This window comes from Xiphophorus maculatus, chromosome 24 (assembly GCF_002775205.1).
Source record: "Xiphophorus maculatus strain JP 163 A chromosome 24, X_maculatus-5.0-male, whole genome shotgun sequence".
NCBI lineage: Eukaryota > Metazoa > Chordata > Actinopteri > Cyprinodontiformes > Poeciliidae > Xiphophorus > Xiphophorus maculatus.
In genome coordinates, this window is record NC_036466.1 from 1,132,167 (window position 1) to 1,157,310 (window position 25,144).

The following is a 25,144-nucleotide window of genomic DNA, read 5'->3' on the forward strand; positions in this document are numbered from 1 at the left end:
CCGGATTTATGAATCGGACTCTCCTCTGGCTGAAAAAACAAAAATGTGCCCAGCAGCTTCATCTTCCTTGCACCAGTTTTTCCTAAAGATTCCTGCTCATTTCTCAACTATCACTACAAAACACCCATTTATTCTCAGGAATACATGGGAATTCATCATAAGAGACCCCTTTTCTTTTTTTTCTTATTTTACACTAAAAGGCGACGGTGGCTGCAAGAAAAAGTCGCCTCCGTTTGTTTTGAGACCCAAACTAAGTCAGGAACTTGCAGCAAAACACACCAGCGACCTGCACAATAGCTTGTTTTGCTGTGTATGTTGGCAGTTTTTGGCGCTCCGGATTTTCATTCAGCAAAATGGCACAGAGAGATAACCGACTGCATAAATAAAACACACGAGGAGTCTGTTGGAGGAGTTACAGCGTCGGAAAATGGGAGATGTTTTTTTTTTTTGCACATTAATAGTGGAATCACATCCAAACACACACACACATACACACACAGAGAGAGGGATTAGGGATTGTCCAACCTGTTGGGATGTGGTTGAGCGCCGACGTCTTGAGGACCTCGAGCGACTGCTCCTTCCCCAGGATTCCCTCTGTGGGAGAAAGAGAACATTCTGCTTCAAATATGGTCCGCAGCATTGAGTCGAGGGGGGGCTGGTTGCCGGCGACGAAGCGACTGCTTTAAAAAAAAAAAAAAACAGAGAAAGTAAGGGGGGGCTTCAGGTCATCCAAACGGCTGGGAGCACGTGCTGTGGTGCCGACGCTGCTGCTGCAGCCTGATCCATGAGCGGCGAGGAAGAACTAGGAAGAGGAAGGTGGAGGAGGGAGGGGTGGATGCTTTGGACCAGAGCGGAACGCTCAGATAAGCTTCGATTCTGAGGGATGCTGAGCGCGCTCATCAGCGCTCGTGTGTCGGTTTGGTGTGTGTTTGATAGCGCCTGTGCTCGGCATAGCAAATGTGGCTAACGGCGGCGGTGGCAGAGGAGAGAGGGATGTAGAGGAGTGGGGAGGGGAGGGGGGAAGTAAAAATAGCTCACCCTTTTGTGTATAACAGCACATGCAGAGCACGCACGGCGCACACACATACAGACACAAAAGGGGTGTGTGTGTGTGTGTGTGTGTGTGTGTGTGTGTGTGTGTGTGTGAATGCATGCATGCATGTCCGTGTGTGTAGGCTGTAATTATAGTGGCAACATGAAAAGGCTTTTGTAGCTGCTGAGTCCTGGGAAGACATGGCTATAAAAAGCAGAGCGACACGGAGGATGAGGAGGAGAAGGAGGATGCATCAGGGATAGAGGGGAGGAAGAGGAAAGAGGAGGGTTGGAGACCGAGGTGGGGAGGGGGGGATGGAGCAAAAAAAAAAATCACAATGAAAATGAATATTTTTAGTAACCATAAGCACCTGTTTCATATATATTCCGATCACAGACGTCTGAGAGGCGCAAACGTGCAACTACTCCTTTTGGATTGGAGGTAAATATTAAAAAAAAGAAAAAAAAAACATGTGAAACCCCCTCTGGAGGATTAAAAGAGCGGAAAACAGGCGGCCAGCCTCTCCGTCTATTTCTGGAACTCTCTCTGGAATAGCCTCGCACATACACAGGCTTAATTAGCTGCGAAGCTGGAGCATGCGTTTCGCTGCGGATTGTGCAGCACCTCGCATGAGCGTTTTTGGCCTACTTGAAGCAACCCCACATCCACCCCCAAATCCTGCAAACACAGTGCATCCAGAACGCACAGGTGAACCCTTCGGTCCCAGTGTGGGCAGCTGTGTTTTTTTTTATTATTTATTTATTTTATTTGTTGAAATTTTTTTTGCAATGGAAATGAGGTGCATCTGCGTGCGATGACACCTGTGGCTTTGGAGTAAATCCACCCTGCTTTTTATGCACAACTTGGTCGGTTGCGTCTCGCGCTTAGGTAGAGGATGGATGTGTTTGCATGCGGCTGCCTGGAGGAAGCGGATTGGCTTTTGGTGCAAACCGCGGAGTCGCAGATAAGAGCTGTTTGCCCACGGATGGGAGGATCCATTTCACATTCTGCCAGGTTGCAGCCTCAGGCTTCAATGGGTTTGATTGGACAGATTATGTGATAGAACAGAAAAATCTTAAGTACTTTTAGTCTAGTTTCTACTGCAAATCTCTCAGTCCACTTGAAATAAAGCAAAAAGGGCTTGTAGGTATATTTTCAGGAAGATATATTGATTTAAATCCTTAGTACTGATGAAAAAAGAACTGGTGAAATAATATGGCAGTGAGACTAGTGGTTTTTCATTAATACTAAGGAGTTATTAACTTAAAAACCGAAAAGCTATTTGCAAGTTGGTTTTGTCTTATTTTAAGTCTACTAACATACTTGCAGGAGAAACTAGACAAAAATACTTTCATCATAAGCAATTTTGTGTTTTTGCAGTTTGTATTCGTCCCAAAAAGGTTTTCTCATCTACAAACGGAGGTTTTTGCCCATTCTTCTTTGCAAAACCGCTCTGATTGGATGGAAAGCATGTGAGAACATTACATTTATGTCTGACCTTTGACTGGGCAAAAGAATATGCTTTGCTCTAACCAGTGATGGTATAGTTACTTTGAAAAAGTAACTTTAATCGGATTACTGATTACTCCTTGAAAAAGTAACTCAGTTAGATTACTGCTTACTTGATTTGGAAAGTAACTAAGTTACATTAAAAGTAACGTTTTTAGTTACTTTCAGCAGCTGCTAACAACGCTGTGAAAATTACATTGATCTTTGCCGATACATTATTGGAAGCTATTTTATAATGGTAACATCAACAATGTGTCTCCACTGATAAGGTTGAACTGAAGGGGAGACTTTTTAATGGTTACAGTACAAAAAGAAAACGTTACTAATTTGTGCATGTTTTTGTGTTTTCCACTATTGTCTGGAAAACTCTGAGAAGGATTTTATCCCCCCCCAGCCTCCAGATTGTGCTTTATGGCCCTGCGTTTGGTGTCAGAGCGCAGCGCACAGAGCTCCTCCTGCGGCTCCACAGTTCAGATGGCTGCTGCACAGATTTGTGACATTTATCTTAATATTAATAATTATAATGGCGTTTAGTTGCACAACTTTACGGACTCGTTCATTTGTGGCTGTTTTTACCTTTATTGCTCTGTTCATATTAGTCTCCATGTTTCCAATGTTCTGGATAGCTCGACGTAATTGACAGGTAATATATTAACTTGACATTAACAAAGACACAGCGGGACGGATCATCCGGGAAATGATGGACAGGGAGAGCCTGACTAAAACTAACTGGAGGTCAGACACATTCTGGGGTTTCTGTCTGCTTATTTCCAAGCCCAAATGAGCAACTTCACGTTCAAAAACGAGCCCAAAAAGCTCAACCTGCGACTCATTAAATTTGCGAGCAACTTAAAAAAAAAAAAAATCCCACAGCCGCTTATAATAATCAGACTTGGCGACAGAAACTCAAAGTAGTTCCTGTTTTTCTACCAACAAAATGCGCATCTCCCTCTTCTCCCCATTGTTTACGTTTCTGTCGCTGCTGATGCTGTCGCTTAGAAACGGCGATCACTCGACAAGACGTGTAGAGGAAATAAAATGAAATTCCAAAAGAAAATAGTAACGCAAAATGATTTCGATAAGTAACAATAGTCTGACTACTGGATATGAAATAACAATGAGTTCGATTATTTGTTACTGAAAAAAGTGGTCCGACGTCAGTAACGCGTTACTTAGTAACATCACCTGCTCTAAACCAAAAACCCGTTTTGGTGGATGTTTAGAGTTGTTCCCTTCACAACAGCCAAATAGAAGGCAATCTAATTCCGGACGTGGTAAATACAGATGAAAACAAAGGCTGAAAATCGCATCACATCACACCGCCACTCTTGGCATGACTACACATCCAAACAAACTTCCCTACTGTAGGTGCAGTCATCGCTCCATGGAAGGCCGCTGCTATCAGTTGTGCGTTGTTTTTGTTAGTTTTCTTCGCATTGTGATTTTATACAATACTGTCGGCTCCCATTATGGCTGAACAAACTTTGAAATTGATCCATAATCGACTCCATCGTTGCTATGTGACAACGTTCATCTTCTACGCATTCGGGTCACTGCGGGACTCATTTAATTAGCATGAATGATGATGCAATAAATAAATAAATTTAAAAATCGGAATTGAGCAACAAGACTTGGTAGTATAGTCGATTAATGTAGCTCCATCCATCTTATTATCAAGTGTTAACAGTTTTTCTGTCCCCAGCTAAAGAAATCATCTCCCACAGCATGACTCTGCCACCGCCATGGTTCAAGGTTAGCTTCCTTGCCACTCCCTCCTCGAAGGCCAGATTTGAGGCGTCCATGACAACGAGTCGTGCTCCTCAGGTTTCATGGTGATCTCTAACAGACCTGAAACAAAGCTGGATTATTTGGCTGCTTTTTATTGAGTATTGGAATAAAGAGCTGAGAACATAAAACACTTTTTACAAAACCGTCGCTCCACTTTGCACTGCTTGCTATACAAAATCCCAGTGAAGTCCGTTGGCGTTCGCGGCCGCAGCGAAGCAAAACGTGGGGCAACTCTACGCCCCACTTTTTGGGGCAAAACTGTGAATAGTTTCGCAGCAGACTGAAAACGAAGCCAGAAGCGGCACAAACAAGAGAAGACGAAACCTACAACAACAAGCCCCATCAATCTTAAATGCAGCCTAGTTCCCCGGCAGCTCCCCTCCTCCTCTCTTATCTTTCTCCCACTTCTTCTCTCGTTCCTCCTATCTTCTGCTCCCAGTGGGGTAGCATCGGGAAGACGGGAAGCTAAAAATAGCCTTCGCTACCCTCGGGCGGAGAGTCAGTCATCCCAACCTAATGCAGCTACTTCCCCCCCACTCCGTCAAAAACATGCTTTCTTATGATGAGCAGGGAGAACAAGAGGGTTGTGTTGGGGGACTTGACCCGGTCTCTGCTCGGCCTTGTTGAAAGAGGCCTTTGTTACGCAGCAGGAATGAGAATGAGACGTCTGTCCACAGCAGCGCGGCGTTTACAAAGAGGGACGGGGGACGGAGAAAGGGAGGAAGGAAGGATGCTCCGGCCTCATTACATTCAGCGCACTTCCGTTCTGGCTGCTTCGTCCAGGGTGACTCCGGCGAGCAAGGTGAACCAGACAGGAACAATACGATTAATCAAACACGCCTCTCCTTGAAGAGCCCTTTTCCTCCGGGGGCGCAAATTCGCTTCCCGAGGGCACCGCCTGACGTCATGGCGACTGATAAAGGAGAATGGGTGACCCCTGTGTGAGCCTCCGCCGGTTTGCATTTGGAAGGAAGCAACGGTCTGACCCTGGTTTCATACTGGGGAGGAAGAAAAACAACAAAAAAACACCAGTGATGCAATTTGCCATTTCCCTGTGCCTCTCTGTGAAGGCCTGCGCTTGATATAAAGACAAAACGTAAAAAAGAAAAAAAGTAACTGGAAATCGGTAATTACACTGCAAATATCTGCTGCGCGTCCGCTGCAGAGAAGTTCAAGCAAAACTAGTAGAGACGGAAGCGTGCGGCTCAGATTTATGAATCTAATATGGCTGTGACATTTCAATAGGGGGGGGTTGTGTGAAATTTATAAGCGCATTCATAATTTAAGCTGGCGAGAGTGCGGCGCTTTCATTTAAAAAGCTGGAAATTTACGAGCTCAAGCGGGACTTGGCGAAAAAAAAACTGTAGTTCTCCTTCGTTTAATGTCTCAAACATAATTTTTTATTTGCTCATTGGAAGCCAAACATTTGCGCTGAAGTCTCCAAAATGCACCCAAACAATTTAATCTTTAAATCTTTAAAGGGTTTTATGTAAGATTTGAATACTTTACTTATTCCCAAGCAGATGAGGTAAAACTCAACGCAAGTAGAAATAAGTCGGACGCCATTTCCAGCCTTTAAAAGAAAAAACTATCAACTATGAGGTTACAAATGTTGAAATAAATGGATGAATTTTCCGTATATTTTTCTTATTGGCATAAAAACCATGGAGAATTCCAGTTTGATTTATCCCAGCTAATTGGTAACAGTGCCAATTATTCCAAAAAAGCCTTAAATTGGCATGAAAATTACTCATATTTCTCCTTTTAAGATATTCCAGTCACAACTACTGCCTCAGTGTCTTACGTGATTTAAATTAATATATTTTGCTTGGCATTTTTGCCAATTATTCTCATAAATGCCAGCAAATGAGAACGACAACCAACACATCCAACTGGCAGATTTCCCATCTGATATCTGCAATTATGTGCCGACCTTCTACTTAAGGAAAGGATATTTTTACTGATAAACTTTGTCAGTATGTTTTATGTACTTAAAGAAAGGCAAAAACATTCAAGGAAATAAGATTTGGTTTGTTTGAAATGATCAGAACAGAACATCTTAACAGTTTTCTTTAAATGTTGTGAAATATGCACAAAATTGAAATTTTAAAAGATCTAAGGTATTACTTCAGATTTTTACTTTAATCTCATATACTTAAAACTTAGCAAAACGCAAAGGTGGGACTGATTGCCTTACTGTGTCACTCCAGATGTTTTGGCTATTTTTAAGCAGCTGTTTGTTTAGTTGCAGAGCTGATGAAGTCGCTAAAAACCCAATTTTACTAATGTAAAAGTTTTTCTTTTGTTTAAATCTTTTAATCAAATGATTGGAAGCAGATAAAAAAAGCTCTTTTTAGTCTTATTCTGAAAAATCTCTTACTTCTTCCACTTCTTAAAAATGGCCTTCTATTTAATAAAAGAAAAAAAAGTGTTTTCAAAGCAACAGCTTTTTTTAAATTGATCATCTCGTTTTTGTCTGCAGAGCGCCTCGTATAAATAGCTCATATTTGCTCAGTTGATTTCCTAATGAGCATCCGAGATAATACCACAAACGGTTGCTAGGAGACCTGTGATGCAACTGTAAAAAAACTCACTAGCTGTGCCTATTGCCTTACAACAACAAACGCCCACGCTATCGCAGTTGCTCATAGTGGCCTTGTACCTACTATCCACTCAGAGTAACAGGTGCAACATTTAATATCTGTCTCAACTTTCGCTTTTTTTCTCTCTCTCTCTCTCCTCCCGCCGCCCCCGTTTTCTACTAAAGATCATCTTTAATCTGCTTGCGTAACTTCAGCATCTCCCTGCTGGACGGGGCAGACAGTCATACTTTGTGTACATCGCTGCATGCAGCACCATGTCAAAAGGCACGGGGATAGGGTTCTGGGGAAGCGGTGTAAACCATAATTGCCGCCGACAGCTTGCTGGCAGAACACAGTGTATCCCGTTTCTCGGCTGGGTCGAGACAAAAGACACGGGGACAAAGGACGCGTCCCGCTGCTTTCATTAGCTCATGTTCACTCTCTGCTGTCTTTGTCCCAACACCAATTAAAAACAAGGCTTTTCTAATGATTTGGGGTTGAAATGCCATGATTAGGTGTTTGTTTTTGGGAGACGGGGGGGAGTGGGGAGGTTGGGTGAGGCCGTGCCTTGCTTGCACAAGGACAAAGGGGGGCTTGTGCACGCCGTTTGGACAAGAGACCCCCTGGGGTTGTCCTCTGATGGACGGTTGATCGTGTTCAGCCAAGTCGGTGGCACATGGGAGGACGGAGCGGACAAACTGTCTGGCTGGCTGGAAACTCCTCTCTCTGGGAGAGGGAGGGGGGTGGGGGTGCAGCATTGTGGGAACACGCTGCAGAGTATTTTGCAACCTTTTTTTTTTTTTGTAATTTGGCTTTTAGAGAGAGAAACAACATGTCTCCACAAGTGAAAAAGCTGAGAAACGTGACAGTCAGGGTTGAAATTACCCACCGCGAGGCGTGTGCACCTACCACGGCGGCTGCCACACACCGAAACAAAATTTAAAAAAAGAGGGAAAAAAAGGCCAGAGTTTGTGTCATGCATGCCCTCGTCCTTCGTTTTTAGCAGCAAGCCGCTCGATGATGAAGGGGAGAATCAACATGATGGGGGGAGGAGGAGAGGGAAGAGAACCAAAAATAATGATTGTTTGTGCACCACATGCGCACGTGCTCATATCTGGTGTGCGTGCTGCTAAAAATAGACTCAGGGATAAGCCGGGCCCTTTTTATTGCAGTGAAAGCTTTTAACCCGTTCGGCCCCGGATTCCGCCGGCCTGATGTGTGATCGCACGCAGCTGCAGGAGGGGATGAAGAGCGGGGGGGGGGTTGGATCAGTGAAAGGTGCCAAAGTGGAAAAGAGGGATGAGAGAACCGTTGTTTTAAAGGAAAAAAGAAACAAACAAAAATTCTGTCTTACTTTCCATTTCCCGAAACGTTTCCTTAATTTTACAGAACATTTTTGTGATAGACCAACAAAACGTAGCGCTTTATTGTGGTTATCCTAGACATGATGGCTTTTGTTACACAACACTACACACCAGAACTTACAAGATATTCTTATTGTTGGAGTTAAACAGAGCTCTGAGAGATGTGTCAGTTTATTTTAGTGTATTAATGTAAAGGGGGTTTTACTCATAATAACGCACTACCCTGTGTTGGTCTATCTCATAAAATCCTATCAAAACACATGGGTGTTTGTGTTTGTAGTGTGAAAAAATGTGATATAGTGGGTGTGAATACTTTTGCGAGGCGCCGTCGTCGTGGAAAAGCTCTCATCCTACAGCCTCAGACCGCTCTCTAAATCTCCACGCCGCTACCTAATAGTATCTGGCAGGTGTAATAAAAAGCAAATCCATAACATAGATGTATAGCCATCTGGAGATCTGTGTGCATACTGTATTGCGATGTTTGTCAAAGATGTGGGTAAGATCCAAAAACAGTACAAAAGACAGATAGAAAGGGGGGGAAAGAGAGAGAGAGAGAAAAATGTGGCATCAAATTATTCTGGAGAGATTAGCGGGCGAAGCAGCTGGCTGCCAAAACCGACAATCTAATACTTTTCAAATAAAAATGAAAGCTAATAAATCTTTCTGTCCCCCCGCCACAGCGAGACGTCATCATCCAAGATTGCCAGGCTGCGGCGTTTCGGTTTGGGAGTTTTACTAGCGTGTGCCCTGATAAACCTACAAGATTAACATTTGGTCACGACAGCAATTACCTGGAAATTATTAAGACACGCCTCATCTTTCTTTAAGAAGTGTTTAAAGGGAGACCCGTAACGTGAACGGTGGCACTTCCCTCGGGTCGGCGCTTCCTCACCGGGAGGGAAAAATTGCCACGCAAGGGTGAGAGCGTGCGTTAGTGTCACCGGTTGGCCTGGAAGACGGTTTACGTCAGCAGCGGTCCCTCTGCATTTCTGAGAAAACTCCCCGCTGACCAAATGGTAAGAGTTGGCAAACAGTTGCACACACACCAGGAAGATGCTTAATTATCTTATCGCAATTAGCCGACGAGACGAACTTTACAGCCGCTGAAAGCTTGTTTCACTCCTTCAGTCCGTTTCCTTGGTTTCCCTCCTCCTCCCAACAGTCGCCAATTACTACACCTCTTCTACCTTTTGTGATTTCTATTCTCGGCATAAATGGCAGAAATACTCGCCGACTTTGTTCTCGGTCAGACGCATGGGCTGCAGGTCTTGCAGCCCATGGTCTTGCCACAGCAGGTTTTGGTCTCTGTGTTGTCGGGCCTGTATTCCTGTTATTTTTAACAGCCTGCCTCCAGGCGTGTTTGCTTTGGTTCAAATTAAATGTAAGTTTATTCATTACGCCGCCTCCCTGCCTCCTGCCTGTCAGCCCGCGCTTGGCTCCACATCCACGTCACACCAGTGAAATTTGAGCATGTGAGAAATCATTTAAAAACAAACAAAGTATATTTCCTTACTCAGAAGGAGCAAATATACATATAAAACAAAGGTTTTGAGTGTAAATTTTACAGTTAAAGTGCAAATTTGATGGATTAAGAAGACTGAAAATGTTGCTGTAAATCAAACTTTCTTCAGCCAAGTACTTAATTAGGCTTGTTTACTGATCTGCAGCAGACTATTTATTTTACCAATGAGTGTGGTAAGGTAGAGGGTGTTGCCAACATTGGTTTCAAAACTGCGGGTCATAAAAAAGAGCGGGTTTGGGGAGCGAGTATTTTATTGCCCTTATAGAAGGAAAATAATCCTACACAGTTCACTGACAGCTTGAGATTTGAAGAGAAAGCTCTCAGTCGCTGCCATGTCAACGGAAGGACTCTAAAGTGTAGGAGCAGTAAAAAAAAATTAAAAAATAAAAAATTGGCTGGTGCCTCCAAACCGCTTTTGTCATCTTTTATTTGAGATAATTACTTGGAATTTAATGTAAAACAACCAATATATAAGATTATTTGCAAAGAACACTTACAGTTGCAACATAAGTAACTGATGTACAAATGTTGGTACCATGAGTACCGGTGAACGTAGCGTGGCTGTGAAGCCTTTGCGGTGATCTGAGGTCCTGAAATTATAGATTTCATCAATCTAGGAGTTCAAAAGTTCAAATCATCCAGACGGCAGAGAGAGAAAGGTTTGAGTTATGTTGTTTTTTGGGGGTTTTTTTACTGCTTTGATCAGAGATGGGCAGAGTACCCCAACATTGTACTCAGATAAGAGCAGAAATACTTTGTAATAAATTTACTCAAGTAAAAGTAAAGAGTACAGCGTGATAAAAAAAACTCCTAAAATTATATTTTTTCAACAAAAAGTTACTCAAGTAACTGTGTAAATGTAACTAATTACTTCCCAGCTCTTGCTTTAATCCTTGCAAACTACTCAACATTCAAACTACTGTACTAACAATTGCGAGACTTTAACCCTGACTGTTGCATTGCAAATGAAAACATTGTCTTAGCAAAGCTGGTTTGGTGGAGTTAAAACTAGAGAAATGCATCAAAGTAGGAAAGAATCCTTCACACCAGAGTCCGAAGGTATTGCCTGTGCTATAATACAAGCAGCTTTGCTAAGCCATAAATATGTAGTTGCTTAAAATGTCTAAACCCAAGAGAGAACAATTTAATCTTGGTTGGCACTAAATCATCTGGTGCTCCTTGTTAATGTTTATTTTAGACGATTGTATATTTCTGGCTAATTTGTGTTGTTGCTATATAAACTGGTACTTGTAACCTAGATACAGCTGAGCCTTCGAGGAAAGGAGCACTGTGTCAAGTTCGCCAGTTCAGAGCTGTAAACGGCGCTCACGCCCACGCAGGCCCGAGCACAATAAAGTGGTAAAAAAAATCTAATCTGAACGTTTATGTCCCGCTGCAGCTTGATAATGTTCGAGGAATGCATTAATCTTTAATTTTCTTTCCCCCCACACATGCAAAGATTTAAAGTTCAACCCTTTCATTCACAAATACAGACCATGGGAGCTACTTAGCAGCTACTCATAGGCCTCACACTGAGTGTGTGACTCATACGCAGGCCCGGCTTGTACTCCAGCGGTACACCATGCAGCCTTTCCTGGAAAGCTAGCTCACTTCTGACTAAAGCAAATCACTGGCAGCTAATGGTATCACCTTCCCTTTTTAGTGGAGCTGCTCTGACACCTGAGGGCTGCTCTCTTTGAATCCTGATTTTCATGTTAGCTCGCTTTTGCATGCATCGTTTTCACAATCAAAACGTGTGGTGGAGCTGCTTTGGGTTTTTGGGGTTTTTTTTCCTAATGCCCCACCTGGCAGAATCTCCCTTTCGTCTGTGCTGCAGAAATTTACATCTACTATTTGTGGTTTGTTCTGCATAGCAAACAAAGACTCCTTCCTTGTGGAGATCGGGCCAAAAACGGCATCTGCCAACAGGAACTGATAAGTCTGGGAATGAGAGGGAACACCTACAGATGTAACTAGAGTTCAGTCGATTCTAAGTAAAGGACAATGAACAGCAAAAGAAACAGTTAAAAGTGTAACTGAGTCATAATCCAGTCAATCATTAACAAACAACTCACACACACTCACTTCTTCAACTGTTAATGTAAGCTCCTTCTTGAAGAACAAGTCCAGTTCAACCTCACTCAGCAGTATTGAGTCAGCTGGGAGGAGACAATCATTATCCACAGTGAAATAAGGCTTGAACAGTCATGGAAGGCCGATCAGTGAAGAAGAAGCCACTGCTCCAAAAGACACATCAAAGACCAGATTACAGCTTTCTAGTGAACTCAGGGACAGAGGCTTTTCTGTTTGGAGATGTTCTGTGGTCTGATGATGCTAAAACAGTGTTTGACTGTGGAAGCTTGCAAGCCTGATGACGTCATCCCTATAAGTGGCACCATTATTTTGTACACTTTTTAAAAACCTTTTAAGACTATTATGAACGAAATGTAAGACCTGTATAATGACAAAAAGGGTGGAAGACATTTATCCTTTACCCTAGCAAACTAGCTAGCAAGAGTATATTAGCAGTTAGTTACCGGTAACCACCACCGCCTGGAGTCACAGAACAAAGTGAATTTAAGATCCATGATTAACGTTGAGCTAAATTAACGTTTGAAAATGTATTTAAAATGTTTTAATGATGAATGGACACTGTCTTGTGGGAATGTTCCGCTGCAGAAGGAACTGATGCTCTTCAAAAATATAGATGGCATCACAAAGAATAAAAATACTGAAGTAAAAATCTCTCCGGCAATTAGTTGCTAAATTCTTTTATATATACAGTGTTTGTCAACATTTGGTTACTACTATCATCAAAATAAATGTACAAGCATTTTTGGGAGGCCATTTTTATTCTGCCACAGGTTTGTGCTCAAATATAGCCTTTAGCTACTGCAATTCATCTTCAGCATGACATTTACACAAACACTGATGTATGTTTAGCATGTAAAACAAATGTTGTAGAGTAATATAAACAAAATCTGTCTGTATACAGAGAAATCACTGCTGGGTAAACACTGTAGGCCAACTAAAAGGTCTTATCGGCCTGACCCCTTTTGTTCCCAGAAACCGTAACGTGACAAAGCGCTTTGCATTTCCCTTTTCTGGGAAAAAGATTTATGGTAAATGATATTTAATCTAAATATCCCAATGCTTTTGTAATAAAGAAAATGAATAAGTCCTGGATAAATAAAAAAAAGGAAAAAAAGTGAGCTGCAGTAAGCTCATTTACAGATTACAGAAACTGCACATAAGCAGGCAGGCATGCTCAGAAACATCCAGCAGAAATGCAGCTAAAGGAGGGGAGGGATCAACACACACACACACACGCACACACACACACGCAAACTCAAAGGGATTTAGGACGAGTTGTCAGTGTTCCTACAGATTTTCTATGTAGAAATTCCAGACATTTCCACACTCAACTTTCTAGAGTTTTGGGTTAGGGGGTTAGTTTTTGTGACAGAAAGAAGGAAAGGTAAAAGGATGGAATGATGGAAGAACAAAAACAGAAAGTAGGAAGAAAAGACAAGAGCAGGCAGTAGTACACATAATTTTCTCATTCTATTCTTTTCCCCATCCTTCTCCAGACCTGGAAAATCTTGAAATCAAAGTGCAGGTTTTTCCAGACTTCTCCCACGAATCCCCGTTTCTGTGGATGAACGTGACCACAAAGCTGATGTGTAAACACAGTGAACTGCTTACCCTGCGCTCCCTTCTGTCTCACAACATCCCCACCGCCGAAAAAGTAAGATATGGAAGACGTCTGACAAGTGCCTGGAGGTCACACTTTTGCACATTTCTCTGTCTTTGGATGTCTCCTGGCTGCCTCCTTCTGTCTCCCAGTGTGTGCACCAACATCCAACAAGTGCGTCTCCGAGCTGTCACTCAAAACGAGACAAGCAACACCTCAGATCGACGCCCACGCCTCGGCAGCTCTCCGAGGACCAGGATCGTCTCCTCCAGAGGCTTTTCGAACGCGGCTCAGAGAAATATGAATCACCCTCTGCCCCCCCGCCTCCCCGGCCGCCGACGAAAGGATCGTTTTTGTTTTAGTCGGAGGTGAGCGAGCAAAGGGTTGGCAGGTGGATCCTGGATGCCGGGAAGCAAAACTGTGGAAATAAGGCATCACGGAAGGGCAGCGTGGGAAATTAGAAAAGAGCTAAACGTTGTGTTTTGACAGCGAGCAGGGTCGGTTTCACTTTTCCGTCGGCCGCCGCGGCTCCGAGGCCGAGCAGAGAGCGAAGCTTCCTGACCCGTCTTCAAGGCAGGACGCCGATTCAATTTCACTCTTTGTGTTCTTTTTACAGACTTCGCATAAAGGGGAGCTGTTATTTCAGAGCATTTTGGACAAAAAAGCGAGAGCTGCAAGGGAACACGACTTAGGCGGTTTATTTTAAAAAGACGAGGTTTTTCTTACAGTTTTGTTGTTTTTTTATTGTTACTTGGGGTCTAATGTTACCCGTATTATTAGAAATGTGGGAACGTGATGCCTACAAACTAGTAATTTTGATGAAACTTTCGGGCTTTGAAGGTCTTCCCGAGCATGGCTTTAATCAGAAATGCAAAGGCAGATTAAGGTAAAACTGAGATAGTCTATCTAGAATAAGCTAATTATGATAAAAACATCTTCATCCTTTGTTAAATCAGGAAATTATTCATGCAGCATATTTTTAGGGAAGATTAATTACAGCCAGAATGATAGAACCTGTCTGACAGCATGTGAACAGGAACACATCACGCCCCGACCTAAAGAAATTCAGGAACAGATGAACAGTCTAAAATTCTGATGATTCGACGTAAACTTTACAGAAACCGTTTAAAGGAGAATCATGTGACAACATGTTTTATTCTGTGATTTTTTAACATTTTAAATGGAACCATTTAGGGTTCAAAACGATTCATCGGATTAATCACAATTAATCAATTATTTAAATAATCATCAACTAAATTAGCAATTAGTAGTTGATTAATCGCGAATTGGAGTGTAGAGATTCATAAGAAGAACATTTGCTGAAAGACTCACACTGAAAGCTGTAGTTAAACCTACTGTATGGTAAAATTTACACATTTTGCACTGAAGATGAAAAATATATTTGTTTGTTAATATGTCCTATCCAGAATTTAAGTGGATAACCAAGTAATGATTAGTTTTATTTTTAAAAAAGGAATTATTTGTTTATTTGCATCTTTTAATGTATTTCTAATACTGCATAAAAAAGGGTTAAGTAGTTAAATGTAAAAATTGTAAAAAATGTTTATCTGATTAATCAATTAATCGTCAGGATAATTGATTACTGGAATAATTGTCAGATGCAGCCCAAGCAGCATTTTAAAAACTAACTATGGTTTTTCTATTAGAGCACATACTGTAAATATGTGTCAAAACCAAACAGTTTAGTACACCTGTGCTGACGTGGATCCGGATAATCGTCCACATCCTGCACATATTAAACCTCGCTGGCAAACTGGCCAGTCTACAGGGAAAACATTTCACTCTCCAAGCTAACTGAACTGGTCCCAGTCGGTTCCTGCACACTTAAACAGAGCTACAATGAGAGGAACTGATGCAACACTACTGTAATCGTGGACCGGTGCAGCGTTTCTGAGACGTGTCGCAGGAATTTTAAACATCAGCATCCTGATACTTTCTCTGCTGCTGAATGCACATTTACTTATTGCCATTCCTCAGCTGTAAACTGTAACATGTATTAGCAATAAATGCCTAAAAATACTGGCTTTTATTTGAAAATATGATCATAATTTGCAATACAGCGTCAAGTATTTCAACATCTCCGGTTGTTCGTGTTTCACCTTAAGAATATATTAGTTGGTTGCAGGTAAAGTTGTCGAGGTGAGTTTTCTGCCTCCGCGGTGAGTTCAGGAGACGTTGGAACGCCGAGGGCACTCACATCCCTCCAGGGAGGCCTGACGGTTGCCGTGGCTGTGCTATTTAAACTGCACACACTCCCAGGTGTGCAAAGTCGACACGCTGGACACCATCAGGTAGCGCGGCGACCGAGGCAGCTAGCGAAAGTCTCTCCATCTGCCAGCGGGTCACGGAATCGTTTATCAGCTCACTAAAACGCAAGCCAAAGCTGCTGAACGGGAGCTTCATTAGCCTGCCAGGGAGTAAAAGAAGAGCCTCGCCTAATGAGACGATGCTGTGGATCTTCTATCACACTCCAGAGCTCATTCATATTGAATTGAGCTTATTAGCTGCCATAAGACCAGATTAAAATGTTTTATTGCGTTTTAGTGAGTGGCGATCCGTCTCTGTGTGTAAGCAAAACGTGGCGGGGAGCCAAGCGCTTGTTACTTGACGTGCAATGGTTAACATTTCATCAGGGGGCTCGGAGGACCCCCATCAAATGTTAACCCACCTGAGAAGCGAGAGGCTTTTATTAACTCTATTTTAATATATAAAGTCCCCTGCAAAAGTATTCCTACCCACAGTAAGAGTGAAACATGGTGGTGGCAGTATCATGCCGTGGGGATGATTTTCATCATGGGGGTCAGAAAATATGATCAGAACTGATGGGAAGGTAAGTGTAGATACATTTGAGGCAAAATACTGGTTACTAAAGTCAACACTGGACATTGGGAGAATAAAAAATAATAATTTCAAATAAGAATCAAGATACTCATTTGCTGTGATTCAGAATCGATATTAAATTTCCTAAAATTAATTTGAAAAAAAGTAAAAAAAAAGTTTACATTTTCTAACTATATGGGACGTCGCCGTGCAGTTGGTATGGGAACGTACGCAAATGCGGAAGATACCAAAACACAGAGGACAGTACAAAAATGAAAGCAAAAGACACACAAACAAACCTGTTGTCATTGAAGATAAAAATACGAACTTGTTTTGGTTTTGCTCGGTTTGTAAAATGAAAATTGAGCTCTCCCGTAAATGTCTCACTGAGATAGCCTCAACAAGAGACTAAGAGGAAGGTTGCCAAAACAACCAAAACGGCACGAACGTGATGCAACTTGGAACAATTCCATTTAAGCACGGATTAATGTTTTAAAGGACAGTTCAATGTCTCCGTTTGTCATTCTGTCTTCCAAAGCAGATTGGAGTAGAAAGCACTTTACTTCATTCCATTTACCATTTGATGGCACTAAATGCAGCCACAGCTACTATAGAAGGGCTTACATCAACAAGCAATCGTGTACCAGAATGGCCTAGTCAAAGGCCAGACCGAGACTAAGTGAGAATCTAGTGAAAGACTTTAAAAATTGTGTTCACAGATGCTCTCCATCCAGTCTGGTTGAGCTTGAGCTGTTTTCGGAAGAAGAATGGGCAAATATTTCCGTTCATACATATTTAATCTAATAAAAAGTATATTTAAATTTGTGATGAGATGGGATTTTTTACATTTTATGTTAAAAACAATATGGCTAACAATAAAAAAAACTTTAAAAAATGTTGTAAAAAAAAACCATCACCAAAGAACTGAAAAGTCTTACCTTGGTGGCTGTTTGATGTCATCTCTGTCAGGTTGGTGTCCACACAGTTCAGCAAATCGAGCAGCCGGCTCGTTGTGTTTATGCGTGAGTGTTTGTGTGCTGCAGAACAGAAGTGAAGGGGTGGTCGTGTGTGTAATGCAAGTATTATTCACAGGGAGGCCGTTATCCTGCCAAAACTAAGGGCGTCTGGGAGCATCCGCTTAAATGTGAGCTCGGGTTGATCCAACACTCCGGACGGTCGAACAGGAAACTGGAAGCAGGCGTCCAGCAGCAGCAGCAGCCAATCTCCATTAGCCTAATGATGTGGCTACTGCAATAAAAGAGGCAGCGCGCTGTCTAGCGTCAGCATCAACCTAGGAGATGGGACAGAAAGGACAGCGTCGTTACTGCTTCTATAAAAACATTCGGAGCTTTCCTACTGTAAACAAAAGGAATCGGCGTCCAACGTTCTCCGTTTTCCGTCGGGTTCTTTTTGTAAAATCTGCGTCAAACATGAAGCCGCTGCTGATTTAGAGAAGAGTTAAAGGAGGGGAAGAGTTTAGTTATGTTTATTGATTGAAAAATGTTTCCTAAAACTTTCAGCGCAAACGGGCAAGAAATTGTGAAAGGGAGAAAAGGGCATAATGTGGCACTTTTCTACGGATCGAATTGAACCTGTACTTCTCCACATGAGTTTTAAAAAAGTAGAAAATGTGGCTCTGTGTCAGTTTGCCCCTTCACCAATTTGTACCTCGCAACCACGTAACACTGAGTTTGTTTGTTTCTTTTGGTGAAGAATTATGGAGATATATATTTTTGGTTTTGAAATCCATCCACTGTCAGGTTGATGGGACTGTATGCTTACATTTTTAAGGGATGAAGTTTTATGCTACACCTTCTGTCCACCGATTTGGGTTCTGATCCTCATTTTTACCAGTTCGCGCTAATGAATCGGCGCAGGAGACTACAAGTAGATTATTTAAAGTTGGGTAAAGCAATGGTGACCAAGTGAGGAAAAAGGTCACCAAGGGTGGGGAGATTCTTGCTGTTTTATTGAAGGTAGGATGAAGAATAAGAACAAAGTTCGTTTTCACCACAACATTTCATACTTCATAAAAAGTCCTTGTAAGACACCATAATGATGTATTTGTAAGTAACAGTTGATAAGAAAAAGTTCCTTATAGATATGTTGGAGAAAGTGTTTTGTTTTTTGAGGATTTTTTTGGCTCTAGTGGCCCTCATCTGATAGTTAATTGACAGGAAAGTGGGTAATGAGAGAAGGGGAAGACATGCGGCAAAGGTTGCCAGGCTGGGAATCGAACCTGCGACAGCCGCGTCGAGGACTAAGGCCTCCCATACATGGGCCGTGCTCAACCCCCGCGCCACCACAGCAAACCCTGAGGAAGTGTTTTTTAGGTGAAATACACTGTAGATGCAGTTCACCAGAAGTTTTGGGGTACAAAATGACCCAAATTGCAACTATCATCCACAAAATGTGACTTTTTATTTTGGAAAGGGTTCTGCTTTGTTGTCATTGATAACAAATACTTGTAATGTTCTTTGGGAGGTAACGGGGGACCTGAATGCCTTGAGCCCAAAGCTTAAGTGTCAGATGTAATCAGTGGTTAACCCTGAAGCACCACAGATAGAAGGGGTAGAACTGCCTGGGGGGAGGTTGGTGTGGAGGTGGAAGAAGGGAGGGGGTAGCGTGGATGTTTACTCCCTGGCAGAGGGTCTCCGAGGCTGTTCGAAGCAGGACATGCACGTACGTGTGTGTGTGTGGATGTGTGTGCATTAAAGGCTGGGGGTTGGTCTCAAGACGAGAGGGGCCAGACAGTACAGCCGCAGGACAAATTGTCCCCCCGCCCCTCCTAAAAAAAAAGTCGGTCACTGCACAGTGCACGCACACTTTGTGATGAAGGGGCAGAGCTGGGAAGGGGAGGATCTCGGATCCTCAATGTGTGTCGCCGGGTTTTAGGGAGAAGCTGGGTGCAACACCATTCTCCCAGGGTATCTCATCTGTCGAGGGAGGGAGGGCATTAACGCGAATGTCCGAGACCATTGTCCCCCAAGACACGTTGGCTTGATGCAGGGTGACAGAACTGGGGAGACATGCCCCGCAGCCCAAAGTGTGGCAATGACGGAAAAGCACTCACAGAGAGCAACGCAAAGCTGGAAAATTATCTAAATATTACAGAAAAACTGTATTTCTCCATGAAAAACATGAATATAGAATAAAACTTCAAACAATAACGATTACAAGTTTGACAATGATTGGCTTATGAGACCTGAACCTGTGCAGCCATGTCAAATCCAATAATAGAACTTCCTTTTATTTAAACAAACAAACCCTAATTTAGTTATATTTTAATCACATTTTGGTGAATAACAGGCACAGAGACGCAAATCGTTTCACATTTTGCTCTAAGTTTTAACTTTTTTTTTTATTAAAAAACCTAACTGTATCAGACCTTTATCAGATGATATTTTGCTTTTCAAAAGAAGAGAAAAGTCAATCCTAAAAAGTTCTGATGTTTTATATTGACAGAAAAAGTCCAGACGTCCTTGCAACACGCAACAAATTACAGAAACTTTACTTTAAATGATCTGCTGTCAAAGTTTATGTGAAGAGGTGTGGTCAGAGCGAGAGGTTTATTTGTTCTGATAGTAACTTGTTTTGATAAATCATCACAAGAAGCTAAAATATCTCAAATTAATTAAAGTATTTTTTTTAATACGTTCTCTATTACTGTAGTCAGAACACTTTCAAAATGTGTATACACAAGTTACAATTCAATATAGGTTATTGGACATAAAAGTGATATTAATATCCGATATTGTTCCAAATCGGTGCATGTACTGTTAATATGAGATCTGGTGTTTTTCTTTTATTCTTTTTTTTTAATGTGGAAATAATTGGTCGTGAAATCTTGTGCAATTAGACCTTACCATCAGAAATATGACCAGTTATGATAAAGCCAAGGTAACGCTACCTGCCTCCTGCTAGTAGAGATTATTTATTTGAGTCATAAATCATGCCCTGAGAGTAAACTGTGAAGAACCAACAAACATTTCTGTAAACCTTTTGTAAGACTGGTACGACCCAGTAAGTAGACCACACCATTTCTTGCACAACTTTTTCGTTCATGAAATAAATTAAACAATGAAGCTACGTGGATGTAGCTTCACTACAAAATAGGAAAGGAGAAGAAAGCAGCACCCTAACCCTAACCCATAATAAAAATACTCCAGGCTCTGGAGTTTTTTTTCAATACACTGTACCTCCATTCCTACACAAACGCGCTATTTTGTAGATACAAACAAAGAATCTTTCGTTTCATCCTACATCATGTATTACACACCTGCAGCCTTGATGTCAATTATGTGGATAAACATTCATAAAAATGAGAAATAAAACACATTCATTTGTTTTACGCACTTGCACTGACTGACAAAGCTAAGGATTACAAATAATTTGAAGAATAAACAAAGAGTGAATTTTAAAAAATTATTTGCAAAGTAGCTTTTCTTGCAGTAAGAACATGTTAGGACTTATTTTATGAATAGTATGAAACAACCAAGTGCTGAATAAATTCAGTATTTTCAATCTATATTACTGGTTTTTAACATTTTTATAGTAGCTTCTGTAGGTTACCACATGAACCAACTTGCAACTTTTTTCACGATAAAATCGAAAAAAATCGATTTTATCGATACCACTGGTCACATCGTGAGGAAATGACGGTATGACCAGGAGGTAGCAAAAGCCAGAACCAATGTATATCAGAACTAAACTGCTGAATCAGAAAGAAAAAAAATTATCTCCTTTTTAAAATCTATTAAACTTCAACTGTTAATTTATGGGTTCAAAACAAATAAATGTATGTTATATATCAGCTTTAAACGTCAAAATTTGGAACCGGAATAAGCCACATAAGAAAATGCATCGGTGGACCGATAGTAGATGACACAGCTTTCTGTAACCCCATCCCTAAAAACAGGGGGCTCACACTCACTCAGCCTGTTTCCAGTACAAAACACAACTCTCTGACATACAAGGACAAAAAGTCCACTTCCTCTGCACAACATTTGCAGAAACACGAGCAAAGCAGCGCTTTTAAACGCACCACAATCTACAACTCAGATGTTGCTTTAACAGCTTTAACAGTCCGTACGCCCCCATTCACAAAAAAGAAAAAAAGATTGACGCATGCAGAGAATTACCACCGCCCATCCCGAACCATTCACACACAAATACCCGGGCCTGGACCTCAGTTTTACACCTTTTCCATGCCAGCAGCCCGGCCAGAATGGCTCCGGAGAAGTGTTTCCACTCTGTATTTTACGCTAAAGCCCACGGCTCGTTCCTGCTCTATAAATAGCTCAGCAACAATCGGCATAATAAACATCGCCCCTCACTTCCCGCCCGCAACAGCGCAACAAACCGTAGCCGGACAAAAAAAAGAAAAGAAAAAAAAGACGGCTTAATTCCCCGAAAAGAGGTGAAATAACTCCTACCGCCTTGAAACACGACTCAGACCCACGGACGGCCGTTGAAATGCAGCCGTGGAAAACGAAAGCGAAGCGGAGCGGTGTGGAAACTTGAGCCGGACATTGTTTTGATGAATCCCTGTGTGTGGATCGCATCCCTGGCGGAGCACCAACATGAAAGCGGCGCTGCTCGGCCACTCGTTCATCCGCACGGCGCACAAACCGGCTCACCTAACACTGGCCAGGCGGAGGGCCAGGCGTCCCGACGTGTCTCCCGCTCGGTTGGCCTTTTATTTCTCTCCCATGTTAGAGACTCCGACGGGGGGGCGCGGACGGGGAAAGAAAATTCATCTCCTGACAGATTCCGCCATACTGGATTTTTGTTACAGCCCCAGCGTCACATGGAGCGCCCCTGCATCTACCAGAGGCGGGGTCAGCCGGATGAAAACGGGCCCATCTGCCGCTATCCAGCGCTCGGTCCTGTTTGGAGATTATCACTATGCTTTTAATTAAAAAAAGAAAAGGAAAAATACTTTGTATAGTAATGTGTGTTTTACAATATCATGGAGTCGGTACAAACTTTATTTGGCCAAATATTCCTCAAATAAATCCAAACATTGTCAGAAAGTTGCTTTAAGTCAATAACACACACAGTCATATATTTCTAACGTTTATTTCTATTAATTGTGATGATTGTGGCATAGATGTTCTCAGAAATTAAAAATTTCACTGATATTTTGACCTTTTATCTTAAATGCTGAGCTCCATGTCTGCCAGCGGTGAGTAATGATGTCGTTGATGGTTGGTTTGGGCTCCTTTTGCCTTGTGTCGTTGTAGCTTTTCCTTCCTTTTGCGTTATGTCGTAGCTTTTCCTTCTTTTTAAACAGTTTTTCCTTCCACTTAACTTCCCATTAATATCACTCAATAAAGCCCTCTGCAGCTTCTTTAGCGGTAACTCTGTGTGGCTCGCCTTTCTGGTGAAGGTTGCTAATGACAACAACTGTTAAGTGAGCAGTTTTTCCTATAATTATTATGATAATTTAACATCTCTGAGGTGTTTTTAAAAAGAATTTTTATGTTATATTCTAAATATTTACCTGTAAGCCACAATAATTGTGTGTGTAGTGAGTTATGCATACTTATCATTTAACTAATATTTTTGAAAAATGTGTGCCCTGTCCTCATGATTTACTGTTAGTATCTATCTAAACCCTATTTAATCTTAAATATGATTTAAAAAATTCAAGGTATTAAAGTATTTATAAGAAAACAGTTTAAAGCCTTTTTGATGTTAGACTAAGAGCCAAACAGACGGGAGTTGTAGGGGGTTTTTCTAGCTGTTTTAGCTTGAAGTAATACACAGCTGCATTACTGACAAAGGGCCAGCTGTTTGGAAACATTTTGTTGTGAAAAACATAGAAAGTTATGGCGCAGAAACTGAAGGAACTCAACCCATTACGCCGTTTCAAAAACTACAAGCTGTCCTACATGCAGTTACGACATTTGATCAATTTTTGTTTCTAATCTTTTAACACTCAAGGCTAGCGGACCGTGGGAATCTCACCGTGGATAAAGGCAAAAGCTAGAAAATAAGCAGAAAGTGTCTTTCTTTTAAATTCAAAGGAATCTAACATTGTCATTGTTTGTGAAACACAATATCATTCAGGTATTCAGGGAATCTAAGAAATGCCTGCTCACTGGAGTGAAACTGTGTGCTATCTGCGTCACTTTTTTTTTTTTTTTTAGCAAAAAAATGGACCTGCCGGGGGTGGAGGGGAAACCCCTGAAATCTTGTGAGAAACCATTTTCTTTTGCTACATTTGCAGATGCATATTAAAGCTCCACCATAAAAGCGGTGGTTTAGACAGGCCTAAGGACTCAATTAAATGCTCTTGGTGCTCTCCAAACAACCTAATATTTCTCCCTCCTGCATTTCAACCTCTCCCTCTGACGCTCAACGTCTTCCATAACCTTCGCCAGCAAAATGAAACAAACATTTTTATCCAATTCCTGCTCATTGCAACACGAAAAGCCTTTCCCACCACCAGCACTAATCCAATTAGCCTTTATTTCCATTACTTTCTATTTGATTTTGCATCTCGGCAGCCACCCACAGGCGAGTCTGAAACACCGCGGCCCGTTTCCGCTGACTCGATTACCGTAATATGCTAAGCAGCTTCCGTATGGGCTGCATCTGCGCGTGGAGACAATGTTATTATTCAGAAAGCGCAGGTAGACCCCGCACCGCTCTGTGGGAGTTCAGTCTGCTCTCTCGCCCCTCGGGGCTCCTTCCACGGCTCACTGAAGCTCACAGAGAAACGACACGAAGGAGCTGAAAGAGGCAGAACTTCCAACTTCACAATGTCTTGTGTTGACGCGTCACATTAAATCCCAATAAAATGTACTTGAGACAGACCAGGTAGAAAATCATGCTAGATATTTTAGCACCATTCCAGACATTACTAGACAGCACTATTTCAGTATTTAAACTCCCCGTTCCTTTTTTTTTTTTTAAGTAAAGCAAAAATCTTAAGATCCTGCTGGCTTTGCTTAAGGAAAAACTCACCAACCTACAAAAACAACCCCACCTCCACTGGCATGCACCCTACCCATCATCTGGTACCGCAGCCTCTTCCTCTTTGGTGGCTCAACCTCTCCTCCTCCTTGTAAAGGCTGTCTTGTGTGGCTTCAAAACGATGTCTGGTCTCAATAATGGCGGCTCACGGTGTCGTCTTTAGCCGCTTCAGCTCAGATCCAACTCTTCTGGACCTGTCTGCCGTCGCTGGTTCTAAGTATAAATAACGAAATGTTTCACTTGAGCAACTCATCAAGATTTGAAAAAGGCAAAAGGTGTTTTGACTTTTCTCGAAGCTTTGTCTGCAAAATATCACTGCTGCAACTACCAAATAACAGATCTGTGCATATACTGTAGCTGTTTTTGGTTTGAAGATTTGCCAATAATTGGTTCATTTGGGATAAGCAACAATGGCCTGTTTAAACCTTCTTTCCTTTCACCACATCTGATAAGCTCCCATGACAAGTAAACTAGTTTCTTATGTTTGTCTGATTGATTAGGCTCAGTACATAATATATTTATCACTTTAAAATATTCAGCTGTTAGCCTATTTTTAGCTGTCAGAAGAGCCTTCTTCAATGGATCCAAACAAACAAAGTCAATCCAAAGTAGCAGAACTAAACTCCGCCACACTCGTAAACTTTAGATTTGTTTTATATGTAGCTGAACTACTGATTTTTAACTATCAAATAGCAAGCCAAATACACACTTTCACAAAGGTGACTAGAGATTTTCACCATACGACAGATTTTCCCAAAAACTACTGACTTTCACAAAGCTAAGAACCGATTTTCAAAAAACTTACTACAGATTTTCACAAAGCTAACT

General features: G+C 41.8%; 1 protein-coding gene across 2 annotated transcripts in view; it reads right to left on the minus strand.

Moving 5' to 3' along the window:
• Window positions 1-22,359, minus strand: part of LOC102218232 (histone deacetylase 4-like) — a 67,032-nt gene extending 44,673 nt beyond the window's left edge. Inside the window, exons 1-3 of one of the 2 annotated variants that reach the window (XM_023329595.1) lie at window positions 21,973-22,359; window positions 17,272-17,624; window positions 526-594 (exon numbers count right to left, since the gene is read on the minus strand). In XM_023329595.1, the coding sequence (XP_023185363.1) occupies window positions 526-594; window positions 17,272-17,293 (91 nt within the window). In that variant the 5' untranslated portion in view covers window positions 17,294-17,624; window positions 21,973-22,359. Of the gene's footprint in view, window positions 1-525; window positions 914-17,271; window positions 17,625-21,972 lie in introns of those variants that run through there. The other variant, XM_023329594.1, reaches the window with a different exon arrangement.
• Window positions 22,360-25,144: the final 2,785 nt, after the last annotated feature.